The sequence below is a fragment of the Cetorhinus maximus genome, chromosome 8, assembly GCF_964194155.1.
Source record: "Cetorhinus maximus chromosome 8, sCetMax3.hap1.1, whole genome shotgun sequence".
Classification (NCBI taxonomy): domain Eukaryota; kingdom Metazoa; phylum Chordata; class Chondrichthyes; order Lamniformes; family Cetorhinidae; genus Cetorhinus; species Cetorhinus maximus.
In genome coordinates this window covers 102587752-102613724 of record NC_135886.1, presented here as the reverse complement: position 1 = coordinate 102613724, position 25973 = coordinate 102587752, and the positions used below count along the sequence as shown (strand labels likewise).

At 41.9% G+C, this 25973-nt stretch overlaps 1 protein-coding gene across 4 annotated transcripts in view; it reads left to right on the top strand.

The window, feature by feature from the left end:
* The window catches only part of LOC144683844 (ribosomal protein S6 kinase alpha-6), a 158957-nt gene that overhangs the window by 46202 nt on the left and 86782 nt on the right, over positions 1 to 25973 (top strand). For all 4 annotated transcript variants that reach the window (XM_078547339.1, XM_078547338.1, XM_078547341.1 and 1 more), the window contains one exon: positions 21201 to 21317. In XM_078547339.1, the coding sequence (XP_078403465.1) occupies positions 21201 to 21317 (117 nt within the window). The remainder of the gene's footprint in view (positions 1 to 21200; positions 21318 to 25973) is intronic.

Sequence of the window (25973 nt, the reverse complement as noted above, 5' to 3'; positions counted from 1 at the left end):
CATGTTCTTAAAAGTAGTCAATTGGGTGACAAATCTAAAAGTAAATATGGTTTTAACAATTGCACTGAACACTAATTGTCTCATTTTAAAGTGTCTGTGTCTTTGCCACAAAGGCATTTGTGCTTTCATTGGCAAATGTGGTAGGCTGAAGACAGAGTTCAGATGTATCTCAATTAGTTCGCTGTTAAAACTGAAGCATTTATTAAGTGTTATCAGGAATACACAGGCAGCTATGACAGACGTTTGAATGGAGCGTTTCTTTTGACTCTGACATGCTAAATTCCTGCATGTCAACCAACAAGTCAACGTTTCTCATGAGATTGTAGGTAGGCTGCTCTTCATTGGATTGGATAACATTGGCTAACTGAGTTACAGTTTCTATCAAAACACAAATGTCAAGTCCTTAACCTCAACAGTCATTCCCAAAATCTTTGTTGAAATGGCTCAGCATAATTTCACAGAATCACATAGCAAAGAATGAAGCCACTGTATGTGCTGGCTTTTTGAAGGCACCTTCCAATTAGTCCCACACCCACCTTTTCCCCCATAGCCCTGATTTGTTTTTCTTTTTTAAGTATATATCCAATTCCCTTTTGAAAATTACTACTAATCTGCTTTCACCGCTCTTTTAGCCAGTTCGTTGCAGATCATAACTTGCTGAATAAAAGCATTTCTTCTCACCTCCCTTTTGGTTCTTTTTTTTTGGATAAAATAAACCATTGTTCATAGCAATTTGGCTTTAGAAATGTCGGCAGTGTAGTGAATTGCAGTAACTGCATACTTATAATGGTGCATGCTAATGATCATACCTTTGATCTCCTTAAAGGTTGAAGGATGTTTAACATTTTATTTTCAGGTAAATGGTCTTCAGGTGGTGGTTGAACCTATGATAGCAAATTAACCTATTCTCATTGTGTAAATAAATTACAGAAATAATATATTTTATTATATATATATAATTTTTTTTAATAATAGTATATTATAATATATAATAACCTTGCTGCTTCTGCATAGTGAAATTTTGAATTTAGGCTGAACAAGTTGGCGGAATCCATTGCACACCAGGAAACAAATGAAAAGACTGAAGGTGCCAACTCTTCAACTGGCAAGCTGGAACTTCAAGACCATGAACATGGGATTGACAAGACAATTTGCAGTCAGTCGGTAATGCATGTAAGGCAGCAGTAATCAATATGGAACATTTTAGGCTGAACATGGCTTCCCTAAAAGGGTTGCCAAGAGTGGATCACTGAAAGAAAAGCATAACACATTCAGAAGAAACGCATGAGCAAGGTGTAGGCTTTGCTGTAAGGAACTTACTACTGTTGAGGATAGAACCCTTTTTTCCCCCCCTCTCCACCAAAATGGTTCAGTATGTGTATTCTCCATCCACCTCTTAAATGAAACAGGGCCAGTTAACCTAATCAGTATCTGCACCAATACTGTACTCCAGTATAGAGGCGAAAGACTGGTTCTATGAGGAACCTCACACTATTATCAGCAGAATCCCTAAGTCAGAACATCTTTACCTACTGGGGAATTTCAACACTACTTGTTATTTGGGCCTGGACCATAAGGCATGGCGCATTGGACATCATGGCGTTGAAAGATAAATAAGGATGGACAGACACTACTTGAGCTTTGCTGCAACCACGAATTTTGGGTAACTAACACTTTTGGGAACAAACCATACCATAGGGTGCCCTGGAGAAATCCAAGACCAAGCTGGATCTGATCATCACTAAAACATCTCTGAACAGCATTCTGAACATACGCAGCTACCACAGTGTTGACTGTGATATAGATCACTCCCTGACATGCACCAGGGTTAGAATGTAACCCTTGAAGTTTTTCCATCCAAAGCAGAAAAGCCAACTTTGTATCAGCTTCAGCCATGTCACCTACCCAAATAAAAAGCAACAGTTCCAAGACTCAATTGATCGGGCGCTCACAGGTATTCTCAGAGTACAGAGTAAAATGGAACATACTTCAAAACACCATGTACAATACTACACGCTCAATATATGGGAAGCAAGAGTGGAAAAATGTTGACTGTTTTGAGGCTTAACATTACTGCAATGGAACCTGTCATCGAAGCCAAGCACTCCACTGCCTTTAATCACGAGAGATCTGACTGAGAAAACTCTGAATGCACTAAGAGCCGCTCGATGTAAAGTCAGCAGACTACGAGGTGATGTGTCAGTGACTACTGTTATACCTCTTCCAGAATATCCAGCTATCCTTCAATGCAGGGAATGCTAGGGGCACGGATGAAGGGATCAAAAAGGCAACCGGTTTATCAGCAAAGAAAATGGCTCCATTGAAAACTAAGGCAGGGAAAGCCATCACTAACTGCAAAACAGTTGGAGATTTGGGTGGAACACTGTCTTGAGTTGTACTCTAGGGAGAACACTGTCACTGAGGAAGCTCTACCCACCTTGGAAAGCTTGGCTGGTATGGCAGAGCTGGGTATCGAATCCACAGTGGAGAAGCTTAGCAAAACTATTGACGCACTTGCCATGGGCAAAGTTCCAGGTGCTGATGCTATCCCACCTGAACTCATCAAGCACGGGAAACCAGCACTCTTGCAGCATCTGCACAAACTTCTCTGGCTCTGTTGGCTGAAGGGGACAGTGCCATAGGATATGTGTAAGCCAAAGATTGTGACCCTGTATCAGAACAAGGTTGACTGCAGTAATTGCAACAACCATCGAGGCATCTCCCTGCTGAGATTGTGGGGAAATTATTTGCCCTTGCTGCCAATGTCAGACTACAGATCTTGGCTGAACGCATCTACCCTGAATCCCAGTGTGCTTTCTGAACTGGAAGATCTACAATTGATGTGACCTTCTCAGTCCAGCAGCTGCAAGAAATGTCATGAACAAAGGAGACCACTGTATATTGCCTTCATTGATCTCACCAGGTCATTCGGCCAGAGCAAAGGCAGTCTGTTTAAGCTGCTGGAGAAAATTAGCTGCCTGCCAAAGCTGCTCAGTACGATATCCTCTTTCCATGATAACATGATGGGGTAAGGTCAGCTATGACAGGGCAACATCGGAACCCTTTGAGATCCGCAGTGGGATCAAATTGGTTGTGTCTGGCACCGATACTCTTAGGCATATTCTTCTCTTTGCTGCTGTTGTATGCCTTCAGGTCATCTACAGAGGCTGTTAACGTACATACTAGAACTGTTGAGCCTTGTTCGCCTGAGATCCAAGACCAAAGGTGCACCAAATCCTCATGAGAGAGTTGTTCCATCTTATTACTCTGCGCAAGCATTCCATATCGAGGAGCACCTTCAGCGGCAAATGAACCAACTCTTTTTCGTGCCTGTGAAGAGTTTGGCTTGACCATCATCGTCAGGAAGACAAATACCATGGTCCAGGATATTACCATACTGCCATCTATCAGTACTGACAATGTGATGTTGAAGTTATTGTTGGCTTCACATATATCTAGGCTACAGTAACTAGCATTTTGTCATTGGATGCTGAAATCACCGCATGCATTGCAAGAGCTACAGCTGAGTACAAGAGTGTGGAGCAACAGCAGCCTGACTGAGAACATTGAACCAAGTCTCTATCCGCAGCGCACTCCTCTACAGGGATGATACCTGGGCAACATCGGCTGAACAGTTTCCACCTTCATTGTCTCAGGCATTGCCTTGGCATGTCTTGCAGGATAAGGTCACCAGCTTCGAGGTCCTGGAGCGTGCTAATTCCATCAGCATGCTTATTGCTAACCCAATGACATTTGTGTCAGCCCGCCATGTTTATTGGCTGGATGACGACTGTATGCACCCTGTACGGTGAACTGGCCACTGGGTCATGACCTCCTGGGTGTCGATATCTCCGCCACAAGGACACCTACAAGTGAGATATGAAGATGGCAGACGCTGACAGCTGGGAGACGGTCATTGACAGCTGTGACCTCTGGATGCTGACTGGAAGGGCGTTGGAAGAAGCATGAGGAAATGAAAAGCTCAATGGCCGAGAAGAGGACACAGAGAAAACAGAGGTCAGTGAATCGTGCAACCTTCTCAGCCCACCGTTTTGCTCTGTAGCAAATGTGGCAGAGACTGCCATGCCAGATTGGGGCTCCTGAGCTGCACCAAGTGATTCTTAACACAGAATTGATCACCACGGCGCAAACCATCATTTGATGAAATGGAAGGCTGGCAGCACAAGGAGGAGCACTGGCTTAAGGTTTTTGGGCAAGAGAGACCAGAGGAATGTGAGGAAGAACCTTTTTTTAAACAGCAAATGGTAGTGACCTGGAACTTGTTGCCTACGAGAATGGTGGATGCAGAGATGATCAATGATTTCAAAAGGAAATTGGATAGGCACTTGAAGGAAATAAACTTGCAGGGCTCTGGGGTTGGTGTAGGGGGAATGGGACTGACTGGATTGCTGAACAGAGAGTCGGTATGGGCTTCCTGGCCAAACGGCTGCCTTCTGTGTTGCAGTGACTCTGACTCGAGGCAGGTAAATTGAGTTGAGGTAAAGGTAGCCATGATGTAATTGAATGGCACAACAGGCTCAAGGTGGAACAACCTATTTCTGTTCCTATGTTTCCAAATATTTAAAACTCAACACCTATTTCTTGTTCAGAATATTTCAAATTGATGTTCAAATATATGTTCAAATTGATGATGCATTATGTCATAGCCTAGGTGACTCGAGCTGTGAAGATGAGTCACACAGAATCGAAACATTAACTGTTTCTCTCTCCACAGCAGGCTTGGCAGCACCTGAGTTTTTCCAGCATTTTCTGTTTTTATTTCAAGCCCCCATTTGTTGTATTCCTATTGCAAACAATTTGAGACTAGCAAATAAGAGAACCTAGTCTGTCCCCAAGTTTATTTTTGCCTGTTCATCTGGCCAGTCTGTTATACTGTGCACCTTGACTCAGCTGTGATCTCTACCCAAACCTATTGTTAGAAATCTTGATCTGATGTGCGTGGTGGAAAGCACAGCATACACTAATAGTTTGATTCCAGCCAAGTAACTCCAAATTTTCTGTTTAAAAATGAACGTAGCTTAAAAGGATTCTACTACCTGTCTCTCATTACTAAGTTTAGTGTACGGATGTGCTTGAGTATGATACAATTTATATTTCTGGATTAAAATTAGTTATTTGTTACTAAATTGTATTTCACAATTGTATTTTTATTATTACAATGATGTGATGACATTCGAAATGAGAAATGTGCATCTTCTCACCTAACACTTCATGTGTATGCATTTTTAGTGTCACACTGTATCTTGTGTAACATTACCCTGTCGAGCAGCTTTCAATTCTACTGTTTCTGACATGCATAAAACTTAGATGTTGCTATTCTCCATGGCATCATGCAACTTTCTTCCTTTGTTCCACTAAGATCCACTTCCAGTGCTTCCCACATTCATCACTTTCCTTCCTACCTTTAATGGTCTGCTCAGCTTGCCACCACTACCCAAGTGTTTTCATATCGCAAGATCACGCTTCCATCACTCACTTCCATACTCCCAGCACACCACTCCCATTAACAGAAGATCTTGGAAGCCCCATCTCACTACTGCAACAACCAATGATTTGCGATCCTATGCCTCTTTCCTGTATTCTGGAGCATCACCCCTGTCTCCTTTAGCATTCATGCCTTGGTTTACTGCAGTTTGCACCCAGGAGTTTGATAAAATTCATTACTGAGCTAAACGAACATAACAATCCAGTCCACTTGTTTACAATTTCCATGTAAATGTGGACATGAATTAATGTTGAATCAGAAGAGCAAGTAACTTTATCCCTGAATAGTTAAGTTGTGCTCTTACTGCAATCAACAAAAATAATTAACTGTGATAAAGTTACACAACATAAAACAGCACTTCTTCAAACTCGACTGTAGCCAAGACCATGCTTGTGCTCAAACTGCTGATTTAACAGGAATCATGAATGAAATTTCAAATGTTTAAGGTGATGATTTGTTTTAAATTCTGTGTGAAAAAGTTTGTGTTTGGTTTACAACTGATATTTAAGCAGTGTATGCTCCTTATTTACTATGTAGCATAACAGGACTCCAGTGCTTGCCATGCTTTGTTAATCTCAGTTCTAGAACATTGAGTTGATCAGAAATCCTTGGTGCCGGTGCCACTGGTCTGTTAATAAGACCATAATATGAAGTTAGAATGGCCCCAGAGAAGCGAGACACAAACAAAAATGGATCATAGTTTGGCTTTCTGATTTTTTCAAGTTTTGCATGTTCCTGCAAGCAATTATGATTTTGCAGAGCAAAAGCAAATGTTTACTATCAGAAGACTTTGGCTTTAATTGGGAAATCGCAACATATTAACACAGTGAATTGAATACCACAAGTAAACTCTATCAATCAGAAGGAGCCTTTTATTTAAACCTGGTGGAGGTGCAACGTTTTCAAATGAGTGATCTAACATAAAGTGGAAGGAAGGACAACTTTTTCCATTCCTAAGTAGTTTGATTTGAAAAAGTTAAGTTTTGGGATTTTCAGACTTAAGCAAGGTTCTCTTCCATGTATAATAACTTAAATCCTAAAATTTTAAAAAATAAAATATTCTAATGGATGAAACATCTTGCTCTATGACAATCTAACACCTTGGATCTCTAAGTACTTATAGTTGTGTATATGTACCTACAGCTGATTTCCTAGGTTTGGTTATATTTTTATTCCTAACCACAGTGGGCATAAAAATCTAGTTTCTGTAGGTAGTGATGTGGACTCATTCACAGTTTTTTCTTTGTTCATCAGTTTTTAGTTCATTTTACGTAAAAATATTGTGTTGCTGCCTTGAAAAAATGAATAAAACTGTTCCTCTGGTAAAGGCAAAAACCCTATTTCAGCTTTTCAAAATAACATTGTTTCATCATGTTGTGCAAGATGCTTTGACAGACAGGGTCATGATGGGTTAGGCATTTGATATCTGAAACAATACTTGCATGCATTAATGTACCCACTAAAAAGTAACTGGCATTGTGTAGCTACCAGGTTTCAGTTCAGGGAAGCTTGAAGTTTCCTCATCCTGAAGTGTTCCTCTCACCTAAGATGCCCATTGTGAGTGAATTTTGGCATGTATCTGAAGTCACGTAACCAGAACTTGAGACACACCTTTTTCCAAGAGTAGCTTTACAAAGTTGTTATTTGTGCTTCAGTGGGTTAGAAAATGGACTTTCATCTCTGGTATGTGATTTCAAATGCAGGTCAAACTGTTTGGTTTGGAAGCCTTTTCTATGGGTTCTACATGAAAAGAGTTCAAAGTTTCAACCTACGGTATGCAGTTCTGGCGCAAAATTTGGCACTTATTAGCAATCATTAATACAGATGCCACAGGAAATATCAAATGGAAAGCTGACTTGCTGGCCCACTAAGGGTGCTCCTGTGAGGTTGAGTCAGTCACTCAGAAGTTAAAGCTGAGAAATTGTGATTGTTTGCCCTGAATTTTTGGGCATTGAATGCCCTTAGAGCTCCGAAATCACTTGAACGCGCACTTTTGGGGTGAATCAAGCTGGCGAGGGTGTTGGCATGTGCATTGAACAGTATGCAGAACAGGCACATGACATTAATCATCCCAGGACTGATTTGAAGCCAAGGATGTATTTGGGGGCTCAATGTTTCAGCTTACATCCTCTCTTAATCTTGCAGAGCTGACCGTGCATTTACCAGCAGGAAGGATCCCTGAGTAGCTGAATTTAAAGGTATCTTTAACTACTTGCAGGTTAGTTTTTACTTGATTTCCTTTAAGGATTGCTTTGATTCTGCAAGCACTTTGTGCTTTCTATGGTTTAAAGTTGCAGAAGTCTTCATGGTGTGGTGTGGCAAATACTGAAGGACGTTTGCGGACTTCAAGTTTTCTGCACATACTAGTTCCTCCCAGGTATGTATGCACAGGAAGGTAACTCTCTTGGAACATAACGTGACTTGGAGAATGAGTAAAGGGCACGCGGAGCAGTTGTTTGAAGAGAGTGGGTGAATGAGCTGTCAGTAAGAGAACATATCCACCCAGTGAGTTCACGGATCAATTCTCTTAATCAAGCCCCAGTGAGGAACAATGCATGAGTTGTTTGTACTCGAGTATGGACATCCTTGTTGAAATCTGCAACCCTTTGCTATAGCCACAACTCCAACCCCAGAGCAGGGCAAAGGACTGTATTGCCAGTGGCTGTGAATTTGACTGTGTCAATGAACTTTCATGTGCCTAGATCCTTTGAAGCTGGAGCTTGGACTTATTTGCAACATCTCGCAGTTTGCCATCCATGATTGCATAAGGGAGGTCACTGAGGCTTTCAGTGAGAGAACTGTATGTCATTCCCTTGTCCGATGGAAACAGGTAGAGCGAACAAACATCTTCGTCAGGATTGTATGCTTCCCCATGGTGCATAGTATCATTGATTACGCTCACATTGCTTTGCAGACACAGCATACCTACTCTGCTTAGCACCGAAACCAAAAGCAATTACACTCCCTTGACGTCCAGTTGGTATGTGAGCTTGGACAGTTCAGCACTGGGTATCCTGGCAGCAGTCATAATGCCATCATTCTGTTGCAGTCTGCATTCGAGCCACCATGACAAAGCAAAGGATGGCTACTGAGTGACGAGGGCCAGCTGCTCCACATGTGTGCAGCAAGAATACAATGAAAGCCATGCTGCCACATGAAATGTGATTGGATACCATGGTCTACTCTGAAACAATGCTTCAGCTCTGGAGAAACCTTGCCGTACACGGCAGAGTGAATGTTAAGATTCGTTATGGTCCACTGCATGCTACGCAATCTTGCCACCATGATGGGACAGCCCTTGCAGCCAACTATATGACAAGCAGCTGAAGAGCAGAAGCATATGTTGGAGGAGGAAGAGGGGAAGGGAGGAGGCAACCAAGACTGCCCCTTTCTGAGCAGTGTGCCTGTGAAGAGCTCATCCCAGGGTGATACCAGGAACCATGACCCCCAATCCCTACTCCCCAACAGTCCCATACCTTACCTTCCTCCTCTTGGATCACAGCATCTGCTTTACCACAATGCTAAATAAAAGTACCACAATTAAATTATTCCAGACCAAATTGAATGAAACCCTTGTGGATTCCTTTATGGTTTGTCTTCCATGTACCTATGCCTTGTATGGTGCTGTTATGCAGTACTACTCCAGTAACTGTTGCATGGCTGGTGGAAGGCTGCTACCTTTTAGTGGAAGAGACTGCAGATGGCCTTGGAGAATGATCCCGTGTGGCCCTGGGCCTAGAAGGCATGGTTGCTGATTGCTAGCATCCAGGCATAAATAGTGCAGTCTTGGCTGGTTGACAGGTAACAGCAGCGGTACTGGTGGACATGGGGAGATGAATCTGTCCTCCTGTGAGAGCACAGCAAGCTGTTCTCCATGGAGCCGCAATTCCCCTAGGGCAGCACCTCAACATTCCTAGTAATCTGAGTGTAGATCGCTGGACTGCTGTGCTACCCTGCAAGCCCTTTTGCACACTGTAATCAACAACCATGAGGTCAGCATTCAGAGCTTGCATGACAGAAATATGATCTTGCTCTTCAGCAGTCAGACACTTGGTGGCTGCTGCTAGTGCTTTAACAAAAGCTGCCACATCAGCTATTAGGTGCTGCATCATGGTTGCATTTGCAAGAGTGTGAATGGAGTTGGCCACCACTGTAATGCTTGAAAGGATGGGCTTCAAGTTTTGTCTGTGTGCCAAGTTGGTCCCAGATTCTACCATGCTGCTTGATATTGAGTTAATGGCAGGGTTCTCAATGCACTGAGTATTTTGTTTTGTAGATTGCCTCATCAAAGTGTTCATTTGAGTCCTCTGCAGCAGAACTCGCATGCTGCTATGCTCTCTGAGCTGGTGCCTGCGCTATCCTTGTTCCCTGTCCTTGCTGGAGGCCACTCATGCCAGGTGTCTGCGCATGTGCTGATCCCAGTTCTGTACTATCTGCTAAATTGTGCTCAGTGTCAGTATTTGAGCTGGTGGCTGCAAGTGGGAATGTGTTCATCATGACTGTCTGTGTTCTTCCACCAATATCTGGCCAGGTTGCAGTTTTTTGGTACCTGAAAGGACAAAGGCACAAGGGTAAGGTTGTATGCAGGTGATGGGCATTAATTAGGGATTCACTTGTGCCCTTATAAACAGACACAGACTGAAACTGTGATTATGGGGTTAGAGTTTGCTTGTCATGTAAGTGTGTGAAGATTGGCTCCAGTTTTATCCTTCACCAACAGGCTTTCTGGAGTATAGTGCATAGTTGTAGGTTTTATCATTAGACCCTTTTTTGAACACTGCAATTTTCCAGTCCTCTGGCACAACCTATCTAAGGATCTTTATCTATATCTAAGGAAGATATGGTCAGTACCTCTGCAGTTTTCATTCTTATTTCCCTCAGCATCCAAGGCTGCATCACACCCAGTCCTGGTGAATTATCAACATTAAGTGCACCCAGCCTTTCTAGTTACTCCTCTATCAATTTTTTGTCCATCTAGAATCTGAATTGCCTCCTCTTTCGCTATGCCTTTGGCAACACCTTCTTCCTTGGTACAGACAGATGCAGTTATTTAATATCTCAACCATGCCCTCTGTCTCCATGCATGGGTCTCCTTTTTGCCCCCTAATCTGCTCCACTCCTCTTACTGCAATTTTACTATTTGTTTGCATTTAAAAGGGTACCCTTTTATGTTAGCTACCAGACTCCCCTCATACCCTTTGCCCTTGTTATTTCCTTTCACTTTCTCTCTGAACTTGCTACATTGAGCCTTGTCCCCACTTGTTTCATCAGCCTGTTATTTGTGATATACACCAGTACTTGTTCCATTTTCTGCTTCATCTTACTCCCTGCGCTGGATTTCTCCCCACCCTGAAGAGGGAATCAGGAGGCGGTTCAATTCCAGGTCACAAGCCCACCACTGTCACCAGTCTACTGGGAGCAGAATTTTGAGGATCAAGACCTTAATTGGCTTGGAGGCAGTCTGCTGTCCATTGAGGCAGGAATGGTGGCGGGCCGACTCCAGAGTGGGCAGTTTAAAATACTCGCCTCCGTTCCACAGGAGGTGGCTGGCCCTGTTGAGTATGTGCGTAATGAAGTACTTTTTGAGGTGTAGTCACTATTGTAATGTAGGGAAGTAATATAGGTAGGTTTTAAGAAACATCTTAGAGGAGAGAGAGGAAGAGAAACATAGAAACTAGGAGCAGGATTAAGCCATTCGGCCTTTCAAGCTTGCTTTGTCATTCAATATGATCGTGGCTGATCCTGTCTCTCAGCACCATATTCCCACTTTCTCTCCATACCCCTTGAGACCCCTAATATCCAAAATTTAACAATTTCTTTCTTGAACATACTCAGTGACCTAGCCTCCACAACCTTCTGTGGTAGAGAACCCCACAGGTTGACCACCCTCTGAGAGAAGACATTTTTCCTCATCTCAGCCCTAAATGGCCTGCCCCTTATCTTGAGACTGTGGCCCCTGGTTCTAGACTCCCCAGCCAGGGGAAACATGCTCCCTGTATCTAGTCTGCCTAGCCCTGTTAGAATTTTATACGTTTCAATCAGATCCTCTCTCATTCTTCTAAACTCTAGTGAATACAGGCCCAGTCGAGCCAATCCCTGCTTATACGACAGTCCTGCATCCTCGGTATCAGCCTAGTAGGGATGTTTAGGGAGGCATAGCCATCAATGAAGAAGTGGCTAAAGTAAAGGATGGCCAGAATTGGAGGATCGCAGATATCTTGGAAGGTTTAGAGGGAGTTGATAAAGGCAGAATTTTTCCAGTGGTTGAAGAGTCAATAGTTAGGCACAGATTTCAGGTGATTGGCAAAAGAATCAGAGGCAACATGAGGAATAACTTAAAAAAACATTTAAAAAAATTCATTCACAGGATGTGAGCTTTGCTGACCGGGCCAGCATTTATTGCCCATCCCTAGTTGCCCTTGAGAGGGTGGTGGTGAGCTGCTGCCTTAAACACTGCAGTCCGTGGTGTAGGTATACCCACAGTGCTGTTAGGAAGGGAGTTTCAGGATTTTGACCCAGCGGCAGTGAAGGAACGGCGATATATTTCCAAGTCAGGATGGTGAGTGGCTTGGAGGGGAACTTCTAGGTGGTGGTGTTCCCATCTATCTGCTGCCCTTGTCCTTCTTGAAGGTAGCGGTCGTGGGTTTGAAAGATGCTGTTGCAGGAGCCTTGGTGAATTCCTACAGTACACCTTGTAGATGGTACACACTGCTGCTACTGTGTGTCGGTAGTGGAGGGAGTGAATGTTTGTGGATGTGGTGCCAATCAAGCAGGCTGCTTTGTCCTGGATGCTGTCAAGCTTCTTGCGTTCTGGGATGTGCAGTCATCCAGGCAAGTGGGGATTTTCTATCACACCCCTGACTTGCGCCTTGTAGATGATGGACAGGCGTTAGGGAGCCAGGAGGTGAGCTACTTGTCACACGATTCCTAGTCTGTGAACTGCTCTTGTAGCCACAGTATTTTATATGCTAGCCCAGTTCAGTTTCTGGTCAATGGTAACCCCCAGGATGTTGATAATGGGGGATTCAGTGATGGAAATGCCATTGAACATCAAGGGACAATGGTTGGATTCTCTCTTGTTGGAGATGGTCATTGCCCGCTACTTGTGTGGCGCACATGCTGCTTGCCACTTGTCAACCCAAGCCTGGGTATTGTCCTGGTCTTGCAGAATTTGGACATGGACTGCTTCAGTATCTAAGCTGTCGTGCATGGTGCTGAACATTGTGCAATCATCAGCGAACATCCCTACTTCTGGCTTTACGATAGAAGGATGGTCATTGGTGAAGTAGCGGAAGATGTGGTTGGGCTTTTTATGCAACGAATGATTAGGATTTGGAATGATAGGGTGGTGGTTACAGATTCTAATGCACCCTTCAAAAGGGAATTGGATAACAACATTTAAGGAGAAAAAAATTTGCAGGGAAATGGGGAAAGAATGACAGAGTAGGACTAATTGGATTGCGCTTTGAAAGCGCCGGTGTAGACTCGATGGGCCAATTGGCTTCCTCCTGTGCCGTATTATTTGATGATTGGAAAATCTTGAAGCTCACTTTCTCCAACATTGTGCCATTCATTCTTCAAAGTTTCCCCGATTAAAGTCACTTTCTGCCTTCCTGGACTAAACACCTCCCCTTTTAAGAGATGCTGCTAGATTTAAGTGGTGCTAGCTGCTCACAATATTGGCTCCCTGTTGACATGTCCAGCCAATCAAAAGTGTGGTTAACACTTAAATCATTGAAATGAGCCGGCAGCATGACGTTGCCATGCTTCCTCTATTGTAATCAATGGGTGTGGATCAATCACTCTATTCAATACTGACACCTATTCTAAAGTGCCATCGAATTTAGCCCTCTAAGTGTTAGCTGTGGCTCTTTGTCACAGGCAGCATGTACATCAGTACTGTGCGCTCTCAATGTCCATGGCCAGTATGTTTTGTATGGAAAGAGGTGTGCATTTTCTTACTCTTGGAATGTATATTCCAATTAAATAATTCAGCAGCAAGCTTTTGAGTGTTTAAAATGAAGAATGTTGTTAATTCTCACAGACTTTCCCCGAATTAACACAATGTCACACACTTGGTCTCACGAATGCGCATGTGCACACGTGCACTTTTACAGATTACAGTTAATTCAGTCTCTGATTTACAATTTTCACTCTCCCATGTGGCAGGCCTGTGGTTCCTTGAATGGATTTGATGATTTAAAGTTGAAGCGAGGTACTTGTAAAGCGAAGGGTTCACAGGAGGCTGTGAGGTTTTTTGTAGTCAAATATCTGGGAGGTTGGGTCTCAGGTGAACTTTGAAACTGGAGCAGGTTAGGCACTTTGGCTGCTTGATGACTTGCAGCTAGTTTCAGACTCTGGTTCTCAGACTGGTTGACTATGGATGTTTCTGATGGATTTGTTGGATCTTGGGATAATTGGGGTGCAGTCCCTGAAACTAGTTTTGATTACATGTCTACTGGGTTAATGCTTCAGAGGCCCACCCGGCCTAATTTGGATGGGGAGGCTACCGTGATACAGTGGAAATTTGATAGTACCATTGAATTTCGATTTTTCCTTTTTTCCAGTATGAAACATGGAGACGGGCAGTCTGGAAACTCTGTTGTCTTTAGGTGTTGGCCCATCTTTAAACAATGACGTGTGAATTCCACAAATGGCTGAGGTATCCTCACTTCTGTCCATTTTAATTAGGTATTTGCTGGGGACTTGATACTGTCTGTGGTCAAATTGCCAAAAGTCATGAGATTTATGGCAGCCATCTTAACAGCTTGTTTGTGTCCAATTTTTGAAAGTATTGACTGAAAGTTCAAAAGATGATATGCCTACACTGGGCATGACAACATTCTTACCTCTCTGAAAGCTCAGAGCTTAAACCTTACTCCTAGAATAAAATGCACAATCTAAGCATGCACGTCAGTACAATGCTGAAGGAGTACCTCAAGCCTTTTTAATGAGATGTTGAGCGGAGATCCAGTTTTACCCCTCAGTTGAATGTAAAGAATCCCATTGCACTATTTGAAGAATAGGTTGGGATTTCTGCCAGTGTCCTGGCCAACATTTATTCCTCAACTGACACCACCAAAAACAAACTAACTAGCCATTCATTTCATTGTTTTTTTAAGTATCTTGCTGCTTGCATTTTCTTTCAGAACATGAGTGATCAATATTCAGAAAAGAAATTCTTCGTCCGTAAGGTTATTTTGAGATGGTTGCACTCTGTGGCACTGGGTAGCTTTATTCTGAATCTAATTGTGCTATTACTGATCAAAGAGTGCTTGCTGGTGGCAATGACAAGTGTTCAGTGCCTCAGAATTGGCATCTTTTCACCTCAATTAAGACAAAAAACCCTTTTGAAATAAAATGTTCTAAACATTTGGGCACAAATGTGAATATATATGAACAAATTTGTTGATTTAAATGGCATTCCTACATTAAAGGTGGTATTTAAACATAAGTTATCAGTGTTATTTGAAGAGGAACGAGTAAGGAAGTTTCCTGGTAAGTTTGACTATACCAAAACCTGATTAAATTATAATTGTTCTCATTTGCTATTTGTAGGATTTGCTATTTGTAGGATTTGCTCTTTGCAAATTGGTTGTACTTACTATACTCGCTAGAGTTTAAAAGGATGAGAGGAGATCTAATCGAGGTACATAAGATGCTCAAGGGGATAGACAAAGTAGATGTGGAGCGGATGTTTCCCCTTGTGGGGCGTTCTAGAATGAGAGGCCATAGTTTTAGGCTAAGTAGCGGTAAATCAGAGATGAGGAGAAATTACTTTTCTCAAAGGATCGTGAATTTGTGGAATTCACTACCTCAGAGTGCAGTGGATGCTGGGACGCTGAATAAATTGAAGGAGGAGGTAGACAGATTTTTAATTAGTAATGGGTTGAAAGGTTATGGGGAGAGGGTGGGAAATTGGAGTTGAGGCCAGAATGAGATCAGCCATGATCGTATTGAATGGTGGGGCAGGCTCGAGGGGCTGAATTGCCTACTCCTGCTCCTAGTTCTAAGTTCTTATGTTCTTAAAATATACCCATTTCTGTGACACATTTGCTATGGGTTTCTACTATGATGAGTTTTACCAGGATCAGGTTAGAATGATGATCAGTGAAGCAGAAACCACAAGGAAATTTTTTTTTTTCCGTTCATGGGATGTGGGTGTCACTGGCCAGGCCGGCGTTTATTGCTGTATATATCATTGTATCATTGCATCATTGCTATTAGTGCGTCCTTCCTGTGTGCAAATTAAATTAACTGTTATTTCCCTATATCACAACAGTAACTACACTTCAAAAGTACCCAATTGGCTGTAAAGAGCTTTGACATACCCTGAGGTCATGAATGATGCTATCTAAATGCAAGTCATTTCACCTTTTTGATACACATTTCACTTAATTTATCAATTATTGTGATTGTGAAACAAAAGTTGTCTTGTTTCAACTTAGTACCAAAATTATCGTCAAGTGTTTGTAAGCAGAATTGTTTCACAGCTCTACTTTTTCATCAAACCTGGCAAATTGTGTTCATTTGTGAAGGGGAAAATTTCAATTTCCCCACACTCCTGTCAAGTTTTATGCTGGCCAAACATAACATAGATGGTATCAGGGTAAAGGTGTGCACAATCAGAAAGCATGACCTGATTTGTTCTAAAAACCCAAGGAAGCCAGTGTTATCATTTTAACACTTTATGTGCTTTATGCAAATAATTTTGTTTTGAAACCTATTAATCAGTATTCAGAAATGTAATACTTGATTCAAGTTATGTTTTATCCTTTAACAGAATTTTATTTTATTTGAAATCATGAAAACTTCCATTACTTGTGCATTTAAAGTAGCACTAAAATATTTGATGCCTCTTTTTCTAAACATTACGTGGTCTGCCATTTAAAGCCAGCTGTACAAATACCTTGACTGTTGTTATCCATCTCTTTAGTGCAACCCCATAGTAATTTTATTTTGGATAAAAGAAAGAAAAAATTCATGAAACAATGGTTTGCTTCTTTGGAAAATGTCCATGTAGATTCCTTTCACTTAACAAGCTTTATTGTGGAAAAAAGTAGTGTAAAGTCTTTCCAATTTAAGAAAGATGGGTAAAAGTTGAACAATCAAAATTACACCAGATATATCTGCTGGTTTCTTCAGCCCAGTCATTGCACATGTTGATTAAATCAATTTTCACTGTTTTGGCAAACTAAGTGGTAACAGAACAAATCATGTTTTATCCAGGAGCTGTTTCAATTTTAATTCCTGTCTCCTAATTATAGCCACTTTTATGCTAGTGCTGCTTCAGTTTGGATTCTCGGAGACTTAAGTTCTGTGAGCCACTTCCTGATCTGCGAGCTGCTAAGTCCTTATTCCATTGGCGTACCCATTGACTGTGAGTCTATCAGTTGGGAGCTAGATTTGGTAGTTGTTCAAGACATTCCCTGTTAGGATATTGCTGAAAGTGCAAGTTAATAATTTATGTGGAGCTGTATTAAATATTACGGTTGGACTAAAATACAGCTTTATTTGAAATTTTAAAGCTTTCTAATTCCTGTTTGTACTTGCAGAGATGTGACTGATTTGCATCTTAGTGGCATAAATTATTAAGGGTAGGCTCTGGTTCATTTTTAGTAGCATAATTTTAGTGATATTGCTTCATACATCTTAATTATTTTAAGAATGAAGTTGTCAACCTAAAATAGTTCATGATTCACAACAAAGAGATATCTCAATGAGGAAGAAGGATTCTAGGAAGAGGATAAACGAACCATGGTTAACCAAGGAAGTTAAGGGTAGTATCAAAATGAAAGAGAAAACATACAATGTGACAAAGATTAGTGGTAAGCCAGAGGATTGGGAAAGTTTTAAAAACCAACAAAAGATGACCAAAATAATAATAGAGGGAGAAAATAAACTTTGAGGGTAAACTAGCAAGTAATATAAAAATGGACAGTAGGAGCTTCTTTAAATATATAAAAAGGAAGAGAGAGGCCAAAGTGAACATAGGCCCCTTTGAGAATGAGGCTGGGGAAATAATAATGGGGAACCAGGAAATGGCAGAGGAGTTGATTAAATACTTTGCATCAGTCTTCTTGGTAGAAGACATGAATAGCATTTCAAAAATACTAAATAACCAAGGGGCAAAAGGGGGAGAGGAAATAAATACAATAATTATCACTAGAGAAAAAGTACTAGGGAAGCTAATGGGGCTAAAGTCCGATAAGTCCCCTGGAACTGATGGGTTGCATCCCAGGATATTAAGGGAAGTAGCTACAGAGATAGCAGATGCACTGGTAATAATCTTCCAAGAATCCTTAGATTCTGGATAAGTCCCAAAGGTTTGGAAAACTGCCAATGTAACACCCTTATTCAAAAAGGGGGGAGAAAAAAAAACATGTAACTATAGGCCAGTTAGCTTACACTCTAACATTTTCCCAATGACAGATGTTATTATAAAGGATGTAATAGCAGAGTATTTAGAAATGCATAACCCAATCAAGCAGAGTCAGCATGGCTTCGTGAAGGGGAAATCATGCCTAGCAAATTTATTAGAACTCTTTGAGGAGGTAACAAGCAGGATAGATAAAGGGGAACCAGTAGATGTAATATATTTGGATTCCCAAAAGCTGTTTGATAAGGTGCCACACATAAGGCTACTTAATAAGATAAGAGCCCATGGTGTTGGGGTAGTATATTAGCATGGATAGAGGTTTGGCTAACTAATAAAAGACAGAATTGGGATGCGGGGGGCATTTTCAGGATGGCAACCTGTAACTAGTGGAGTGCCACAGGGATCAGTGCTGAGGCTAAATTATTTACAATATATATTAATGACTTGGATGAGGGAATTGAATGTACTATTGCCAAGTTTGTGGATGACACAAAAATAGGTGGGAAGGCATATGTTGAGGATGAGACAAGGAGCCTAAAGAAGGATATAGACAGGTTAAGTGGACAAAAACTTGGCAGATGGAATATAATGTGGGAAAATGTGAGGTTAAGCACTTTGGTTGGAAGAATAGAGGAGCTGAATATTATTTAAATGGAGAAAGACTGCAGAAAGCTGCAGCACAGAGGGATTTGGGGGTCCTCGTGCATGAATCGCAAAAAGTTAACATACAAGTTCAGCAGGCAATAGAGAAGGCAAATGGAATGTTGGCCTTTATTTCAAAGGGAATGTCATATTGCTAAAACTATACAAGGCACTAGTTAGACCACACCTAGAATACTTTGAACAGTTTTGGTCCCCTTATCTAAGGAAAGATATACTGGCATTGGAGGCAGTCCAAAGAAAGTTCACTAGAATGATCCCGGGTATGGAGGGATTTTCTTTGAGGAGTGGCTGAGTAGGTTGGGCCTGTACTCATTGGAGTTTAGAAGAATGAGAGGCAACCTTATTGAAACATATAAGATTCTTTGGGGGCTTGACAGGGAAGATGCTGAGATATTGTTTCCCCTTGTGGGAGAGTCTAAGACCAGAGGGCATAATCTCAGAGTGAGGGGTTGCCCATTTAAGATAGAGATAAGGAGGAAATTCTTCTGAGGGTAGTGAATCTGTGGAATTATTTACTGCAGAGGGCTATAGAGGCTTGGTTGTTAAGTATATTCAAGCTGAGACCGATTTTTAATCAGTAAAGGAATCGGGGGTTATGGAGAAAAGGTAGGAAGTTGAGTTGAGGATTATCAGATCAGCCATGATCTCACTGAATGGCGGAGCAGACTCGATGGGCCGAATGGCCTACTTCTGCTCCTACGTCTTAGGGTCTAACTCCATTTGCTCGTTGAGTGCAATGTGATGCGTTTTACCTTGGCTACAAATGGAAGATGCATTTAAAGGGAAGCTAGATCAGCATATGAGGGAGAAAGGAATAGAACGATATGTTGATACGCTGAGGATGGGTGGTGGCGCAAATGGAGCATAAGTGCCAACATAGATCTTTTGGGCCGAATGGCCTGCTTCTATGCTGTGAATTTCAATATAAGAAAGATAATTACCTGTGCATCAGATCAGAAAACAGGTTATAAATTAGGATTTGTATCCAACAGAAATATCCTAGAATTTTTTTTTTTGCATTATAGATCCTTGTGACTGAAACACTGTTAATAACTGTGCATGTGTGCTTCAGGCTTGTAGTGGGTTGCAGTGTGGGTGTTTTGGCATTTTGATCAGAACGGTGCGTCTATATTTCCACATTTGAGTCATGAATCCTTCTTTCCTGGATCAACTCCCAGTTTGTTCAATTTAATTTGTTATGTGCAAGGCATTTAGTGCACAGTGTACACCATTATATAACAGAATCTTGTTTGTGTTGATGTGGTATGCAAATTTGTTTCTGTTTGTTTGGTTCTGCATTCATATTCCCTGTGATACAGATTTAGAAAAGGCAAAGAAAGTTACTGTACAGGAGTAAAGTACTTTAGTAAAGTACAGGACAAATTGAAATAAATTGTATCAGTTTGCAGAACTTTTTTTTAAGCTCAGGAATACATAACTGACCTAACAAATTAATTCCTTATGCATATGTTAAGTTGATTGCAAGTATGCAGCACAAGAGCAGTTTATTGCATCAGTCCAAGCGGCTAATTCGTATGTAAAACATTTTCCTACTATTTCACCCTTGTGATTGTTGAAAAAAGAGACATGAAGCTCGGAGTCTACCTGCCAGCCAATCAGCACACTCTTCACATACAGTATAAATTGTTGTTTCCCCCTTGTACTGGTATTCTTGTGAAGTGTCCTGATGAGTGCAAGATGAAAAGGTTTGACGTGTCTCCTTTTCTTTCAGTAATAATTCATCCTTTTGAACTATTTTCTTATTGTTTCTTACTGTTTCTGGTTGACTTCCTTTACTCCTACATTTTGCAATATTTAGGTTTAAGGTACAATTATAGCAGCGGGATAATACTTTGTGCTTTGAAATACATGGTCTAACAACCTTGTCCTTGAAAGCACTTTCCCCAGATTTACTGTAAGCAGTTGCATGAGTGATCAGCGATCACAACAAGAGTTTTGGAGCACCTTTGCGCCTGCGGTACTGTTGCCTGTGTCCTGTTGGCATTTGATCTTTCCTTGGATTGACAAGATTAAGTTGACTCTGCTTTTGAGGGTTGGATGCAGGGGCCACAAATTGGACACGGCCCCTCCGTGTTAGTAAGGGCTGGCACCTTTACAAAGCTGTGCAAGCTTGTTACCACACCATCTCCAGTCCAATTTTGTTCCCCTTCCATCTTGCTGGGCACCTGTAAGGATCCAGTACCATTACTTGTATGTAAGCCTTGGCAGTAAATATTGCATTATTTGACCATGGAGGGCATCAGAATGGCCTTGAGCAAAACCTGATCTTGTCATCATCTCATGTTAGATGCACACTGTCCATGAGATGATTCAGTGGATTGTGATCAGAAGCAGCAATGCTGAGTGATTTGTCGTCTCCTCTCATCTGAGAATACTGAGACCAATTTTGGTTCTGCAGGCTTATTTTTGAGTTTTTCTGCACTCCCTTTTCCTGTATGTCTTATGGTTCCATGGTGCCACTAAAACTGTTCGCTTTCAGTCTGTTCCTTATAGTAACAAAAGGAAAAATATTAATGAAGTCGGTCAGCCTATTCGCTTGATAGCTGAGAGATTATTTTTGCTGTAACACAATATTTGGTTGCCTCTTGCTTTTTAATTTTATAGCCTTATTTTTAAACTTTGCATCTTCAGGATGAAGGAAGATTCAAGGAGATTGCAATCACGCATCATGTGAAAGAAGGCTGTGAGAAGGCTGATCCCACGCAATTTGAATTGCTAAAGGTCCTTGGTCAGGGATCTTTTGGAAAGGTAAGTGTTTTTGCAGTTTTGGTTACAGCAGGTTGTTGAGAGAAACTTGACTAGAGTATAAACAGGCAGAAATTCAAGTGAATTTGTCCATGTGATCCTTTTTCACTAAGTTTACAGAGGCATTTTTTTTGAGTGTGAACTTATTACAAAGGATCACGTTTTCTGTTGATCCAGCTTTCACTGTTACGTGAACATTCTTTTACTGTAAGTCATAAGCTGGAATGGTTTATCTGGTGCACGCCTGATTTCCAACTGCTGTGGCTACCTTTGCCTATAATTAGTTGTATGTCAAAAATATCTTGTCAGGTAACAGTAAAACAGGACCAGTTAATGGTTCATGCACAGTGTGTGACATTGGAAAAGAATGGGTAAGTGTGTCTCCTTGTGTGGAGTTAAAGGCCACAGATCAGAAGATTTCATCCCTGGTCTGGTCAATTTCAGTCAAGGATGCTGGGGCAGAGAGAAGGCTCCATAATTAGTCTCTGTTCCTAGGCTGGTGAAGACAGAAATTAATGAGGGCTTCCATTTCTGATAGATAGACAATGACACCTGTTGGAAGTGTATTTGTGTGGACGTTGGATGAAAAAGGGATTGGAATCAGGGGACACGGTGTTCATGATCAAGTAGCTCATAGACATCTAATGTCCAAGCCTTTTCACGATGACCTGCCACTTGGGAACGAGCTGTGCAGAAAGCAAGTGTCCAGAAGTTTAATTGTGTACACAATTTAAATAATATATGCATGCTGTGAAATTTGCAGATCAACCTTAGTATTTCCAGTCAAAACGTGCCTATGCTGACCAATCTCAAAAAAACCTGACACCATTCCATTTTTTTCCCCTCTCACCAGTTTCCTCCCCACTCTTCTTTTTCTGAGGGTTTTATTCCTTACTGGGATGTGATTCCATGAACATTAGTTTCCATCTGACGCCTGGCCTAGATGACGATAATTCATATACAAACCTTGGTACCCATCTCAGTCAAACACGACCTTGATGTCTGTCCATCTGCAGTGATTGTCATTAGGATCAGGAGTTTTGACTAACTTGCCCATCCCATCTGAAATGCCCCAACTGCCTCCCCACCTGACATCAGCTAACACTCAGACTGGGGACTGAAGTTAGGACATCCCATGCTTGCATATCTCAGCTATACACTTGATAAACTTGTTTTGCAGGACCTCGGTCAGCTTTTTAAATTTGTAGCTGTTCGTACTGTAGCTGTTAAATCCATAATGCTGTTTGAATATTTTCTGAAATCAATAATTTTTTCTTTGTGATTATAAATAGTAATTAACATTCCACTCAGCTTGGCTGATTTCTCAGCTTTAAAATTTTGACTAAATTTGCATTACTCTGTTTGGTTTAATTGAAAATTTATGAGCAATTGACAAATTCTGATTACACCTTTTTGAGGCTGCAATTAACTATATTTGAGTAAATTTGTAGATCACATTCTTTGGCATGTGAATGCTTCAAATCTTAAAGTTAGAGTTCACTGCAGCAGTGTTGTAAACAAATTAATTGTATAATAAATTTAGTGATGCAATTATGTGCAGTGTTTTTGATTAATATTCAAACATGATAAGTATACTGGTTGTATTTATGGGCAGTGATGAGCTTCAATAGTAAAAAAAATGCCCTGAAGAAAACCCATGGAATACTAGCATATAGACATTTAATACAGCCATCTGAAAATTTTATTGATGCTCTGTCAATTGACGTATTACCCCTCTTGAATATATGGATTACTGTTTCTGTTAAATATAGTGAAGGGAATTTCATGAGCATTTGTTTGCTTCTATTCTAGGAGGCAATTTCAGGGCCCTCACCCCAGTTTTGCCAAACCTCAGGACCTTCCCACCTCTCTCTCTCACACTCTGTCTTTCACACCCTCTCTCTCTCACACCCTCTCTCTCTCACACCCTCTCTCTCTCACACCCTCTCTCTCTCACACCCTCTCTCTCTCACACCCTCTCTCTCTCACACCCTCTCTCTCTCACACCCTCTCTCTCTCACACCCTCTCTCTCACACCCTCTCTCTCTCACCCTCTCTCTCTCACCCTCTCTCTCTCACCCTCTCTCTCACACCCTCTCTCTCACACCCTCTCTCTCACACCCTCTCTCTCACACCCTCTCTCTCACACCCTCTCTCTCACACCCTCTCTCTCACACCCTCTCTCTCACACCCTCTCTCTCACACCCTCTCTCTCACACCCTCTCTCTCACACCCTCTCTCTCACACCCTCTCTCACACACCCTCTCTCACACACCCTCTCTCGCACACCCTCTCTCGCACCCTCTCTCTCGCACCCTCTCTCTCGCACCCTCTCTCTCGCACCCTCTCTCTCGCACCCTCTCTCTCGCACCCTCTCTCTCGCACCCTCTCTCTCGCACCCTCTCTCTCACACCCTCTCTCTCACACCCTCTCTCTCACACCCTCTCTCTCACACCCTCTCTCTCACACCCTCTCTCTCACACCCTCTCTCTCACACCCTCTCTCTCACACCCTCTCTCTCTCCCTCCCGCTCTCCCTCTCTCTCTCTCTCTCTCCCTCTCTCTCTCTCTCTCCCTCTCTCTCTCTCTCTCTCTCTCCCTCCCTCTCTCTCTCTCTCCCTCTCCCTCTCCCTCTCCCTCTCCCTCTCCCTCTCCCTCTCTCTCTCTCTCTCTCTCTCTCTCTCTCTCTCTCTTATCTCTCCTCTCTCTCTTTCTCTTCTCTCTTACCCCCCCCGCCCCCACCAAAGCTATCAAAACCCAGGATTACCCACAAATAAACCTGAACCCCGTTTCCCCACCCTAGTACTGCTAATTGACATAACCTCCAATTCAGGTATTTGCGTATCCTCCTTTAGAGTATACATATATATCGGAATATGTATAAAGACTATTTATTTACATTTTTCACAGAATAATGACAGTTGTCAAAGCACCAGTACAAATCTCAGAATGCATTTAAATAAGACTGGAGTTTGACTAACTCGATTACTGTAAATCAGTGGCTCTGATTTATCCTTATGCATGGCATAAATACCCCTATTATCAACAAAAAATCTTCTAACTCACTATGATCATTACCAAGCTGGATCTAATGTAGCCTTTCATAGAACACTCTTGTTAAAATGTTTCACTGACTGCTCGATCCCTGATTGATCAGCATCATTACTTGAATTAATGACTACATGCATCACTAGAGAGGTTTTTCTTTTCATTCCTGAGCTGAGTGAGGCAAGAAGCTGTACTGACAAATATCCTCAATGCCAGGCTGAAATCTGCCCTGAGACGTTAAGTGCTGCCTGGCTGCAAAGATTCCAAAACCAGTACCATGAAAACAATGGAACAGGAACAGATGGATCTTGTCTCATTTCCATAGGACATTTACAACCCAAGTATTTTTACACCAAATATTGCACTGGCAAAGCTGTGACAAGTGCCACAAGCTTCATGCACCTAGTGGGAAGACCCAAGTAAACTTGCCAAATACACGCAGAGCATGGGAATATAGGAAGTGGAGTAGGCCACTTGACTCGTCGAGCCTGATCCTCCATTCAAACAGATCATGCTGATCATCTACCTCTACACCATTTTTCCCCACTATGCCCATATCCCTTGATGTCATTAGTATCCTGAAATCTATAGATTTCTGTCTTGAACATGCTTAATGATTGAGCTTCCACAGCCCTCAGTGGGGGCGGGGTAGAGAATCCCAAAGATTCCCCACCCTCTGAAGAAATCCCTTCTCGACTTGGTCTTAAATGCCTGCCCCTTATTCTGACACTGTCCCCTGGCTCTAGACTCACCAGCCAAGGGAAACTTCCGATCCACATTTACTGTCATGCCTTGTAAAATTTTTGTAAGTTTCAATGAGATCACCTTTCATTCTTTGAAACTCTAAGAGAATACAGCTCAGTTTCCTCAATCTTTCCTCGTAAGACAATCCCGCCATCCCAGGGATTAATCTGATTAACCTCTGTTGCACTCCCTCTATGGCAAATACACCTTTCCTTAGATAAGGAGACCAAAACTGCACACAATACTCCATGTGCGGTCTCACCAAGGCTCTATACAATTGCAGCAGGTATCTTTACTCCTGTACTCAAAAACCCCTTGTGATGAAGGCTAACATACCATTTGCCTTCCTAATCAATTGTTGCACCTGCATGCTAGCTTTTAGTGACTCATGAACAAGAACATCCAGGTCCCTTTGGACATCAACACTTCTCAACCTTTCACCATTGAAGAAATACCCTGTCTTTGTTTTTTTTATCGAAGTGGATAACTTCACACTTATTCACATTATACTCCATCTGCCATGTTCTTGCCCATTCATTTAGCCTGTCCAAATCCCCTTGAAGCCTCCTTGCATCCTACTCACTCACATTCACACCTAGTTTTGTGTCATCAGGAAGTTTGGAAATATTACATTTGGTCCCCACATCCAAATCATTTATATAGATTGTGAACAGCTGTGGCCCAAGCACTAGTAGTAACCCACTAGTAACAGCCTGTCATCCTGAGAATGATCCATTTATTCCTACTGTTTTCTGTCTGTTAATCAATTCATAGCAGTATATTACCCCCAATTCCATGCACTCTTTTGTTTACTAGCCTCCTGAGTGGGACTTTATCGAAAGCCTTCTCCAAATCCAAATACACCACA